Genomic DNA, 13,900 nt, shown 5'->3' on the forward strand with positions numbered 1-13,900 from the left:
CCCCTTCTGGCCTCTGCAGGAACCAGACACACCTATCATATACATAAATACATGCAAGCAAAACACTCATACAAATAAATAAAATTGAGTTAATTTTAAGAAAAAAAATAAATTTCAAGAGTTGCCAAAAAAAAAAAAAAATCTTGTGTTCCCAGATATGCTTAGTATGGTGGGTGAGGATTAAGTACTTGCACCAAAATAATTTGGTTAAAGTAGAAAGAGATGATTCTTTACACCAGGGGTTCTCTAGCACCTGGAGAGTTTTCAGAAATATATATTCTGAGGCTCATGGTATCCTTCTGAGTCAGGAATTCTAAAGAAGGCCCATCAGCCAGTACTTTAACAAGCCCCTCAGGGAATTTAAACCTTGCAAACCTCTGACTCAAACTTTAAGCCATAATGCATAGGTTCTGCTATAAATAAAGATACCGAAGAAAAGAGAATGATAGAGGATTAAATGAGCAACATTTAAAATCACCAACAACTATCAGTCTATTATTATAATCATGATATCAAAAGTATACATTCATATTGGCTGTAACTCAGAGCTGCAGATGTAATGACATAAGGTAAACATCTAACTTATCTGAACAATATGATATAAGTCACATGTTTTCAAATAATTATTCTGTAATAGCTCTTCCAGTAAGGAAAAGTCTTTGAATGAGACATTGACGGCGATCGTGGATAATTAAAATACCTACCGTGAACGTAAATTTTTGCCTGGTGCTTGTCCTTTCCCCGGATGTTCTCGGCCTCGCATTCGTAGATGCCTTCATCTTCTAACTGGATATTAAAGATCTTGAGAACAGCCCCCGAGGTGCTTATTTCAGCCGTGCTGGGCATTGGCTCTAGCACCTTCCGCCACCGGATGTCAGGAACAGGGCTAGGAAGAGAAGGTATAAAATCTCCAGGTCCGCAGGGCTTACAGAAGACTGCCTGGCACTTACAGCCAGCTCTTGTATCATTTATTTTCTGAGACGGCACAAAACCTTCTCTGTTTTGATGCATGTCAGTGAAAAGCACACGCATACTTACTTTCCAAGAGCAAAACACTCTAAAGTCACGTTTTGGCCCATCATGGTATAGATGTCCTTAAACTGCACTACAATATCAGCAGGATATGGCTTTGTGGTTCCTAATATTAAAAAGAGAAGAAAACACAGACACCCACGGTATATTATTCACAATGCATTGTTTTCCTTTTTAGCATCATGAAATGTTGTAGTTTAGAACTGCACCAATACGAAAAGTTTTTCTCGATATAGATATTGTTGGTGTCCCAATATATAGATTTGTTTGTGCACAATGTGGGCAAGGGGAAATTCCATCACACAATCACCTGCAACTAGTTACACTACATCAGCTACAGAATTTCAAGGTCTCATTAAGGGGGCTTCAAATACATATGAAACACTGAGCAGTCCAATAAGGCATGTGAGAAGGTGGAACAACAAGAGAGAAATGGGAATATGAAAATTGGAAGAGAAGAAAGAGAAGAAAGGGGGAGAACAAGGTGGATTAGGCAAAGAGAAAATGGAAGAAGGAATTATGCTCAGGAGGCCATGACCATAACATGACCATCATTCTTACTCTTAGAGTGGTAAGGTGACATCACAGATACCGTGTGCCATCATGGTGCATCACACCAGAGGCCCTGAAATATGTGCCGACAAACCAGACTCCAAAAAGCCTAATGTGTTATTATCCACCAAAGCATGAGTGTGTACTTTATACTGCATAAAAATAAACAAAAAAACATACGACGGCAATACAGAAGGCAAAACCAAATAATTAGTCTAAAAGAGGGGTCAGCAAATAAGGGATTCAGAATGTCAGAGCGGATATGGGAACCCTAAGCAAAAATAGAAACTGAACTGAACCAGATCATTACAAAGCTCAGAATTAAAGAAAAGACAGAGGAAGCCAAAGGACGTTAAAATGTACGACCTAAGGAAAAGCTGATTACATAACACGGAAGGCCCCAAACCTGGTATTAGAAGTTTTGAGATCAGTTTTGTTAATAGTAAACAGCAGTGGGATTTGGTAAGAGTAGTATAGTTCTTACCCTTGGCTCAAAGTGGGACCTTGATGCCAGATTTAAGCCTTTTGGAGTCAGAATCTGCATTGCATTTTTTTTTTCTAGAACTTTCCAGTGGCTTACATACTGATTTAACTAAAAGCCACAGGGTTAGCTGTTCTGAGCATCAGAGGAAGGGAAGAATTGATAAATGCAAATGTTACTTGTTAGGAAACACAAGAAGTTATGTTATGGCCAATCAGGCTGAAGAAGGCTAGGAGGAAGAAGTTGTTTTGCTGGGACAGTAGCGAGCACGTCTTGAACACTCAGCATTCTGGAGCGCTTTGGGGGACAAGTCTAGGATGAAGATATAACTAAAGCCTAAACACAAGGAAAAAAAAATAGAGACGTGAATTTGCATGAACACTTCTGAAAATGTGTAGTTCAGGGAGAATATCTAGAAACGACGGCAGAGGGGTATGGGGAAGAGGGACATCTTGTGATTCATGCTTGCCGGAGGGGTGAAGTGAGCCTTGAGGAAAGGAGAAGGAACTCTCTGAGAGGCAGATAAAAATTTTCAAATAACCGAAAAGAATGGGCACTGAAAACTGTCCTTTGATTGGATGAATGAGAGTTTCTTAGGCTTTTTCCAGATGGCCTTCACTGACTAGGAGCGAATACAGAGAGGGAGGAGGCCGGATCCTGAGATGGTAAAGGAAAAGAAATGAGCCATGTGCTGTCACCCTGAACCAGGTGGGGCGTGAGCCAGAGCAACCGAAGGGGTTGACTGTAGAAGGCGACGTCGGTGCACAGCTGAGACAGGAAGTGAGAAAATGGGTAGAAGACGGAGGGAAGACACAAACGTGAAACCGAGTGGGAGAGGTGAGCAAGGCCCCTTTCCAGACAGCTTGTTTAGCCTTGTGGCCAGGACTGTCCAGCCAGAACGTCAGCAGTGTTTGCTGACTATCAAGTGACTGTTTCCTTACAAGAAGTGAAGGGGGAAGGCCAGTGGAACCGTGGCACTTCCCACGCTACGGAAGGAGAGGAAGCAGACAGGACCGTTTTGAAGGGGTACTCTTCACTCCTAAAGCAGCAGAAGAGCTGGGGTGAAGATGGGATAAGGGAAACACACAAGCTGTGATGTGATAAAGCGCACCTCAAGGAGTGCTAAAAAATTATGGAAAAAAAATTGAAATTAAAAATGGAGTTGGAGAATGACCCCAGCACACAGGCCACAGTAGTATACACTAATTACTTAAAGCACAAATAGCGATTGTTTCTTTCAGCTTGTACCATGTAAATAGTTCCCAAAATAATTATTTTTTTCTAATTATCTAATTACTTTTTTTTAAAATTTGACTTAAGTGTTTAGTCTCATTACAAATGTCCCAGAGAGTAAAAATGGTCATGAAACAGAAAGCAGATCCCAGTCATTTCTGTGACAATTCTGTAGGGCCCTGAACCAATGAATCAACCTTCCATATACTTCCTAACCCGCAAGTGATGAACATGAACTCACCCATTTTTGGGAAACTTTACTGAGTAAAACCAAACTTCAAAACAAACAAACAAACAAACAAAAAAACAAAACAAAACCGAACTTGAGAAACTAAAGACTAAGTCTTCCCTCCAGCATACACTACATGCTGCCCTCCACAGGAAAACAATGAGTCATTATTATAAATGCACTTTAAACAGACAACTGCAAAAACAGCATAACAAATAAAATACTTACGTTCAGGTATTGGGATGAGGGGAATAAACTTGCTGAACACACTTTTTGTAATGGAAGGGCTGGACACAAAGCAGGAGTAGTTGCCTCTATCAGAAGCCTCAACATTTGCAATGTAGAGATTGCCGTTGGTCTGAGACACAAACCTTCGCTTGTCCATTGTGATAAATACAGGGAATTCATTCAGGAGCCAGCGGTAGCTAAGGTCATCTACAAGACAATATTGCCCACTAAATATTAAGCTTTTCTCTGAAAATAAAGTTTCTGCTTCCTAATTACAAGTCAACTGTCAGTGGCTACAAATACGTAACTATTAGAAGTTGAGATATTTTCTCATAACTACCATATTCTCAAGAACATAATTGTCATGGTGAACAACTGAATCTATATTTCTGTATCTATTGATCATCTATAGCTAGTACTTTCGAGAGTCTCAACATTCTTCTTTTCATTTCATTGGGCTAGTGGTTTTGGGTTCTCTAAGAAAGTGGATTGAGCAAGTCATGGGAAGAAAGCCAGTAAGCAGCAACTCCCCCTGCCATCCCGGGCCCTACCATGGCCTCTACAGTTCCTGTCCTGTCTTCTTTTGCTCGTGAGCAATGAGGAGGAAGAGTAAGTTGAATAAACTGTTTCCTCCCAATCTTGCTTTTTGGTTATGGTGTTTCTTCACAGCAACAGAAACCCTAAGACAACATATAACTAATATTCTGCTAAAGGAACACAGCAATAAAATTATTTGTAATGATATTCTGATATAAACTTAAATCATTTCCTCATTCAGCCCTCATCATAAAAGCTTCTTCTTGCAGTATAGAACTGACACCAAGTCCCACAAGTAGACAATGTGCAGATGATGAGAGACTTTGGAGCACTCAGCCTTAGTCAAATGCCTTCTGTCAAGACTCAGGGATCAAAGGGGAAGAGGAGAAAAAAAAAAGATTGTAAGAACCAGAGGTGGCAGATGTCACCAAGGAAACAGTATCTTCTAGACACAGCAGGACTGATACACACATAAGCTCACAGGAATTGTTATGGCATGCATAAGACTTGCGTAAGTTTGATCAACAATAAATCCAAGAAGTGAGAAATAGAAGTGAGCCCAAGTCCCAAAAAAAGCTATTTACAATTGATATCTGATGGGAATGGGAAAATAAGTTTTATTCCAGTGCCTTGTTACTGTTACTTGGTGCATCAACCACACTCCAGGTTAGTCTTCATGCCCAGGAGTAATTGACAAACATAAAATCTATTCTATGTTTTTTTTGTTTGAGTGTGTGTATCTGTGTGTATTTTGTTTTGTTACTTTTTGTCTTTTCTGGAGGGGGGTTATTGTGTATTAACTTTTTGCTGCTTTTGTTTTCAGGAAGAGAGGCAAACAGAGAGAGGGGAAGGGAGGAAAAATGGAAGGGGGAGGAAGGGAGCAAGAATATGAAGTTAAGTGGGTAGGGGGTGGAGAGGATTGGAGATGCACCAATCTTGGAAATGGAAAGGACACTATAAAATATATTTGTCTGAGGGTTTCTACTGCTGTGAAGAGACACTGTGACTACAGCAACCTTTACAAACTTATAAAGAGTTTGAGGAAATGGATTACAGTTTCAGAGGTTTAACCTATTATCATTATTACCATCATGGCAGGGAGCATGGCAGCATGCTGGTCGACATGGTGCTGGCTACATCTTTATCAGAAGGCAACAGGAAGCAGAGTATGACACTTAAGCAAAAGAGACCTCAAAGCCTGCCCCCACAGTGACACACTTTCTTCAACAAGATCACACCTCCCAAAAGTGCCACTCCCTATGAGCTTATGGGGCCAATTACATTCAAACCGTCACAATATTGTATGTAATAAATTTAGAAAACAAAATGTCAAGCAAAGGGGGAAAAGGAATTTCCTCCTAATTTTGCTACTGTTATGAATCTGATGTACAACCCCTGAGAAGCCTGCTCTAACCACCTTAAAGTGGTAACCACTCATGTCATGTGACTCCTCTGTTCAACATTCTGAATGCAAATATCACTAAAAGTTAAAGCACATGGTTGCTATGCATGTATGATAAGGTCCTCCACAGCACACCTCCCGGAACCTCCATTGCATTTCTTACTGTCTTCCACATCATCCCCTCCACAGCACAGGTCCTGGAACCTCCATTGCATGTCTTACTGCCTTCCATGTTATTCCGTCCACAGCACAGCTCCCAGAACCTCCATTGCATGTCTTATTGCCTTCTACGTCATCTCCTCCACAGCACAGCTCCCGGAACCTCCATTGCATTTCTTACTGCCTTCTACGTTATCCCCTCTGCTGCAGATACTCTGCCTTGCATTGCACCCAGGGTCCTACCTCAGCCTTTGCTCTTGTTGCCTCTCCCTTCTGGAATGTCATCTCAGATGCTTATACCATTGGCTCCTTCACATCTTTATGGTTTTAGTCAAGAGCTCCTTCCTGCCAAGGCCCTTCTAAAATCTAAATTATCCCCTACCCTTTCCTCTTCTTCTCCCTCTCTTTTATCCTGTACCTTTAAGGACTCCTGTCACAGCAGAGGGTCTCTGAGGGCTGGTGGCTTTTATTGTTCTGTTCCACTGGGGTGTCCTCTGAAATGAGCAGTGTCTAAGAGAGGGGAAGTGCTCACAGGGGTTTCTTAGTCAATGGAGCTCACCCATTGCCTTGTTTGTGGGAAATACTATGAAGAGGAGAGGGATTTGCTCATGTTTTCGGCAGTTCCTCAGCAAAAATCTATCCTCTGATGGAATCCTGCTGTAACACTGTACATAGGCCCCTCCTATATGAGCTAATTAATTGGATTTTTTTGGAGTACAGAGAAAATTACAAGTATTTTATAAGAAAATATATGTGTAATTTTCATATATGCATAATGAAATTTCACATAAATGAAAATTTACATGTAATATATGTGCATAATTTTGTATGAAATATAGATGTCTATATGTCTAGGAATACATACAAAGTCAGTACATTCCACACAAAATTACGTACAGCAGAGTGTTCTGTTTGATTTTCTATGGATATGTTTTAAGTCACATTCAAAATATCAACTTTTTTTTATTGCAGGAAAGTTCTTTGTACAGTGTTGACTCATGGGATTAAAAGGCTCAAAAAAAAAAAAAGACAAACATTAACTGTCATACCCTAGTACTATTACTATGTTTGATAATTTCATCGATCTGTGTATTTTCAAAAAGGAAATAGATGAGACTTGCAACATTTGAAAAAAAAAAAAAATAAAATATAAAGAACATAAAACATTTCCTTTTCAGGGAATATATGAAACAAATGAAAACAAGACTGTGAATATATTTTATAACAACCGTTCTTTTAACCATATCTAATGAAAGAAATATGTATTCAAAATTGAAATTTTAACAGATGATTTTTAATTTTGTTCTCTTTCTGAGGTACACAATTATTCTCATAGATCAGTGACTCTAAGAACATTAATAATTTATCATGTAGTGCTTAGTTATAAATCACAATGTATTGCAAATATGAAGTTGAAAAACTGATTGATCTTACATCATTCCTCAGTGCTCTTCTATTTATGAATATTCAACATAAGTTCTGGAAAATCTTCCGTAATTTCTCTTTTGTGGTAGAAACTTATAAGGTACAATCCAGCATAGCTACTGTTTATAAACTAAAATGACTAGAAACACTTAGGTTTAGGGCCAAGTGACTAAGGAACCCAGATAGAAAAGCATCTACAACCGCTTATAAGTGATGGCCACCAAGTGACGCTGTTGCAGAATGCTGTACTCTGGGTATGGTACAGACATTGTTCTACGGAATGCTCCTTGGATGTGTTTACTCTGCTTGAGGCTGATTCACTTAACTTTCTAGAAGGGCTCACAAAGCTCCATCCCTTCCCAACATATAATTATCTTATAGGGAGTTAGTGGCTCCTGGAGGAAAGGCGTTTTCTTCAGTGGTGTAGCTGTTCTCCAGGCTTATGTAAACGACACCTCTCCTGTGTCCCGCTAAGGGATACTAGTTAAACTCACTGCTTCACCAAGCTACTCTTGGGTGAAATACTTTCTTAGATGAATGTCCTGTCCATAGTGAGATGTTTGTCCCCCAGGAAAAGTTCACAGCAGAAATGCAAAGAATGAATCTCATTAAATTAATGAAGGGCCATGATTGTTAGATAAATTAAGTAATTGTTAGCGTATTATCATTACCAGAACACTCAGATGTCCTGATTTAATTCCTGAAGTGTCTATAGTTCTAGAAACTCCATTTACTTGGAAAGCAGTACAGAGGGTCGCAGAGAAGCACCATGGCCTTTCCTTCCCGAGGGGTCTATAGTTCGGGAAACCCCACTTACCTGGAAAGTGGTATGGAGGGTCACAGAGAAGCACCATGCCTTTCCCTTCCTTCACTTTCACCTCCGGACGCTCCTCAGGAGGAAAGGGGTCGAGATCTAGTTTTCAAAGGGAAAAGGAAAATGTTCACTCTGCTCCGGAGAAAGAGATGTTTGTTAAGTGTGATCTTTCTGTAACTTGCATGTACGATATGGCAGAGCTGAGCTGGCTCTGGACACCCGTACAAAGCATCTTGTTTTCACAGCTGGGATTGGCACGTGCCATACAGTTCCGTCATGGACTCAGAGCACCCTGCACAATTCCAACAACCATGAAATTTCCAGCTAACCCAAAAATGTTCCTTTGGGGTTAGGGAGGTTCTCAGTGAAGACCAGTGAGAAATACAGTGAGGTCAGTCAAAGACAAAGAGCTGCAGAAACTAGAGAGGAAAGACAGGTGTGCATCCCTTCTGGCCAATGCTTGGAGATTCAGTGAAAGGAGCTGAGGAAGGAACACAGGGGACAACGGGAAAGTGATCCACACAACCCAGACCCCAACCCCAATCTCTTTTTTTCTATGTGCTTAAAACTTACATTTTGTTTGATTTCCTGATCCTTAAGTGCTTAGGTTCTTCCTTTCTTTGACCGATAATGGTTCTCATTAATTTCTTCCTCTCCTTCTCTTTTTGTGCTCCATACCCAAATCACAATACTTACTTTTAACTCTGCTTAACACACTGCCTGTCTCTGGAAACCTGTGTGCTCTTCCTGTCATATTTTCCCAGAGGAAATCCCAAAGCCACATCTCTGGACTGGAGGTGCTAATGGCACCTGTGTGCCCTTTCCAGACTGCTCGTTTGACATTTATTTAAACTTGGCAAAGCTCCGTTAATCTCTGCTTGTGGAACAGAAACTCACATGCTCAGTCCCACCTTCAAGTTATTTCTCTAGCTTCCATGCTACTGCAGTAAGAGAAGAGTGTGTCTGTCTCTTAACTTGGCTTTCTTTGAAAATTAAATCTAAAAAGCTTTAGTGCAGTGTGAGTACTGAATTCTTTTTCTAGTTGGATGTGTTTTATCTACAATGCTCATTGCTTTAATATCTTTGTGTCTTGACCTGTCTCACCCTTCCTGGTGATGGTTCTGCTTTCTTGAAACATGGTTTTCACCCTATAATGTATTTAGCAAAGATTGAAAATGATATAAAATCACAAACTGGAGTTGTATAACTGTAATCAGCGCCCCTTTTAATGGAATGTTGTCTTGTAGTAGGATACACGTGTTTGTCTCCCAGCCGGCCAGACTCCCAAAATAATCACACAAAAACTGTATTAATTAAATGATTGCTTGGCCTATTAGTTAGTTCTAACTTATAATAGGCTAACTCTTACATCTTAAACTAGCCCATCTTTATTAATCTGTGAATAGCCACATAGATGTAGCCCACAGAAGTAAAACACTGAAGAGCCAGATAATTTCAGGGATGGGGGAGGAGGGGTTAGGAGAGGCACAGGGTACTTTGCATATCTCGGACTTTTTCCTAATAGATAATTCTCACCCCATGAGGGCCTTCATGCTGGCATAATTTCATTGATGCTAGATTGCAGAGAACCGTCCAGCACTCTTCACCATTTAGTCCCGTTTTCTCTTCCATCATCTTTACAACACTCATGGTGCTGTGCCTAAGCTGAACTTACCATGCAAATCACACTACCCTGTACAATGGGTTTCTTCTATGGCACATCTTGCCAGCAGCCTGCTTTCTCGTTTTTTTTTTTCTCTTTGCTGAACACTTAGCATGACAGTAGCTCAGAATTACCCTATCTTAATTGAAATTTCACAAGCGTGTTACTCATGTCACCGCCACCAACCTGCCACCTCTAATTGAGCCGGTCATGTGACTTCTTTAATAAGCCACACAGTGTCACTACGGTTGGAATGATGAGGTAGGAGGGTTCATGTTCATAGGGACAAGAGTTTTTAATTTTACTTATATGTGAGAGTATGTGTGCATGTGTATGTTTGTGTAAATAGACGTGATATTTGATGGGTGTGTGTGTATGTGTGTGCGTGTGAGTATGTGTATGTTTGTGTAAATATATGTCATATTTGGCAGTTGTCTGTATGTGGGTGTGTTTGCTTTCTACCCATGGAAGCCAGAAGAGGGCACTGAATGCCATGGAGTTGGAGTTATTGCAGTTGTAAACCACTCAGCATGGGTGCTGGGAACTGAACTTGGTGCTTCTCAAGAGTAGTTAATGTACTTAACCCCTGAAACATCTTTCCAGGAGAAGTACTTTTCATGAAAGAAAAAAGCAGAGATAGTTACCTTCGCAAAATTAAACCCCAATTTATACAGACCTTTATCAATAATCAAAACACTTGTAATTCCATTCCACACAAATAAACCCACCCTTTAAAAAGGTGATGATTACTTACATCCAAAACTCAGGGTCGCCTCCGTGCTTCTGACCATCCCATAGTTATTGGATGCCAAGCAGTAGTATATCCCAGCGTCTTTCTGCTTGTCAGGGTTGTTGATGACAAGGTTTCCGCCTACCATACTGTATCGGTCATTCGTCAGGTCAACATCCCCATTATTCATTCTCCATCTTGAGAAAAAGACATTAATGTCACTATGAAGGTCATGAGACCTGGAAATCTGCTGGGCTAACCTCAGACTGAAGTGTTTTCGTATAGCTCCATGGGAAGTGAGATGGTTGTACAGGACTCACTGGTATTTCTTAACAACCTGTAATTCTGAGTATTTGGAAACATGAATGATAATTTAGCTAAGGTACAAAATCTAAGTGCTGGCTCATGACACATCCCCTCATCTTAAATGAGTCATCCTAAAAGAAAAACGTGTTACTGAGATTCATCCCAGAAAATTGATTTCTTATTGTTTAGACGCTTGCTAACTTCATTGCATATGTGGTTTCATACACACACACACACACACACACACACACACACACACACACACACACACATATATATATATACATACATTATATAAAGTATTAAAAACATGTCTGTAGAAGACTTAAGACATAAATTATCATTATCTGGCTAAAAATGCACAGCAATTTTCCAATAAAACTAAAGGAGGTAGGCTGTCTGCTCAGCAACTAACACACATTGACCACCAGGGGGCAATCACACAGTTTAAAATTACTCCATTGAGTCTTTTTTTGTTTGTTTGTTTGTTTTTGAAAGAAAACCAGCATATGTTTTTTTATTTTTTAGTCAATGTCTACATATGGTATGGGATGTGGGGTTGCAATGACACTCTAGGCTGAACTTTATACATAACTGCTAAATTGTTTCCCAACCAATATTAAACTCTACCACCAGCCACAAGGAGCTCCAGCTGCAATGGTGTCTAATTAAATGGAATTTAATATAAAGGAAACTCCACTGAGTCTTAATGCTAAGCTACAACTAAGTTAGCAAAATCAGAAGTTCTTCAGCCTGGATTTAGTGTTCATTTATGCTTTGCAGAATTTCTTTAGGGGAAACGTTTATGGAAGGCATTTCCCTCCACCATATACTCCTATGTATAGTGGCGTCAATGTATAGTGGCTAAGAATAGCATCCACTGAAGGGGATAAATAGAAGTCTGCTGTTGTTTTGTCTTTTGAGTGAGTTGCTGAGAAGAATGCATGTAGAAACAAGCTTTCATTTAAGATGATAGGCAGAAACCACTTTACAATCATCCCATGCTGTGCCAGTGTCTGTCTTTTAAAGCAATGTCCCAGAAAAACCATCAGACAAGAGTCCTCACCCTGAAGTTTAGGGGGCAGTTGTGGCTGCTTTTTTGGTGCCAAATGCACTTCTGGTGCAGGTAAGGATAATGGCGAAAGTGCATAATGTCAGGATGTGTTTATGATATTTCTCAGGTACAATTTTTCTGCCAGAGCTAATTTCTACAGCAAGCACGGAGCACTATGTGTGACTGAGCTGCTGGAAGCCAAGCAAGCGCTGTGGAGCGACCATGGAGCATGTTTCTCAGTTAGGCAGCTTCAGTAGCTGGGGTTTTCCCCACTTTATTGGCTGCAACTCGCGTTTATCGCTTTGACTTCCTCTGGCTATGGTTGTTTGGGATATCATATCATTTCCTACCTCACTGTGTTAGGAAAGACCATTGTTGGCTTTCAGAAATGGGTACTGAAATCCCTGGGCATGCCTTTAGATGTGTATTTATATGGCAGTGCTTGCTGCCTGGGTGGGGAGATAAGGGAACGTGCGACAAGGCTGGTGAGTGGCAAGTGAAGTTCCTTGCTATGCATCTTCCCTCACAGGGTGCCACCGTGCATAAGCAAACACCACTGAGCATGCTACAAATACAAGACTACATGTGAAGGACAGATTGCATGATTACCTAAGGCAGTGCAGTTTGCCCTGTAATTCAGTGCCCTGGAAAAACTTCAGGCATTTCTTTTGACCACCAAACAAGTCTTCCTCCTCTTCTCTTCCCCTTTACCTTTCATTTGGTTGTCAGATGTAGCCACCTCTCTATCAGGGTTGAGTATCTACTTGGCTCCCTCTGCTTCCTATATTAATAAGTGAACAGTCAAGCCAGCTAAAGCTGGGGATTTTGTTTGGCTAAAACCTGTGGGGTGGAGTCAATGGCATGTTTGCCAGATTACATGTTTGCCATCCCAACAGCCTCTGTGCGGGGAAGCATAATAGCCCTGTCCATGCTGTGTTCCTAGAAACACTGAGCATAGCTCCTGCTGATTGGTTGCCTCTAAACCAGTCTGGAGACTGCTAGTACAGACAGGATTGTGGGATCTGTATCCCTGAAATAGGCTTGAGATTTCACACGCTCTGGACGTTTCTTAGGAAATCATCACGCCCGTGTTTTGGTCCAGCATCTGTGCTTCACTTACACAGTCAAGCCAATGTCTCTAACGTAGTATTTAGCATCTTTTCTTGTAATTTTTTCTGTGAAAAATCTCCACAACCTGTCAGTCATGCCAGTCCATGCCCAGGACTGTGCAAAGAGGCCATTGCAGTAAGTCTAGCAACCAAAATGCTTTTTAGAACAAATGTTTCTACATAATTTATATTGTGCTCCCATGCAAGAAATTGAAGCAATAAAAATAATTTCAGAAGGATGGTGATTTTATAACTAAATTCATATTTTACTTTAGTAGTAATCTTATAATTATAGCCAGAGGCAAGAAAAATGAACACAATTATAATTAAGTGGTGGGAAGGGGCTATTTTCCTCGGTAATAACTTTTTATAACAATAGAAAGCTGTTTTATAGTAGGAAGAACATCTACTATCAGACACTTGATTATTAATTGATATACTTCAATTAAGTCAGGTGACAACTGTCCACTCAAGTCCCATTTCCCCATCACTCGTTCTTCTTTCATAGAAACATTTTTTTTTCACAAAAGAAATTCTAATTCATTGGCATTTAGTCAACGTTTAGTCTTTGAATCGGATTAAATTGTTGGTATAGTTTTATAAACTCTCTGTAGCAGAGAAACACATTTTTACTTCTTACCAAGTTTTTTTTTATTTTATTTTTTTCTTTTTTATTGATTTTATTGAGCTATACAATTTTCTATGCTCCACTCCCTGTCTCATCCCTCCCCTTCAACCCTCTTCCGTGGTCTCCATGCTCCCAATTTACTCAGGAGATGTTGTCTTTTTCTACTTCCCATGTACATTAGATCCATATATGTCTCTCTTAGGGTCCTCATTGTTGTCTAGTTTCTTTGGGACTGATCTATAGACTGGTTTTCTTTTTTTTTAAATATAATTTTTTATTGAAAAAAAATTTCTGCCTCCTCCCCGCCTCCCATTTCCC

General features: G+C 40.2%; 1 protein-coding gene across 1 annotated transcript in view; it reads right to left on the reverse strand.

Moving 5' to 3' along the window:
• Positions 1-13,900, reverse strand: part of Cntn1 (contactin 1) — a 271,171-nt gene that overhangs the window by 91,404 nt on the left and 165,867 nt on the right. Inside the window, exons 5-9 of the mRNA XM_050130990.1 lie at positions 10,510-10,682; positions 8,096-8,191; positions 3,756-3,962; positions 1,039-1,138; positions 705-886 (exon numbers count right to left, since the gene is read on the reverse strand). Of these exons, the coding sequence (XP_049986947.1) occupies positions 705-886; positions 1,039-1,138; positions 3,756-3,962; positions 8,096-8,191; positions 10,510-10,682 (758 nt within the window). The remainder of the gene's footprint in view (positions 1-704; positions 887-1,038; positions 1,139-3,755; positions 3,963-8,095; positions 8,192-10,509; positions 10,683-13,900) is intronic.

The sequence above is a fragment of the Alexandromys fortis genome, unplaced genomic scaffold (genome assembly GCF_014885135.2).
Source record: "Alexandromys fortis isolate MF-2015 unplaced genomic scaffold, M_Fortis_MF-2015_v1.1 scaffold_28, whole genome shotgun sequence".
NCBI classification, from domain to species: domain Eukaryota; kingdom Metazoa; phylum Chordata; class Mammalia; order Rodentia; family Cricetidae; genus Alexandromys; species Alexandromys fortis.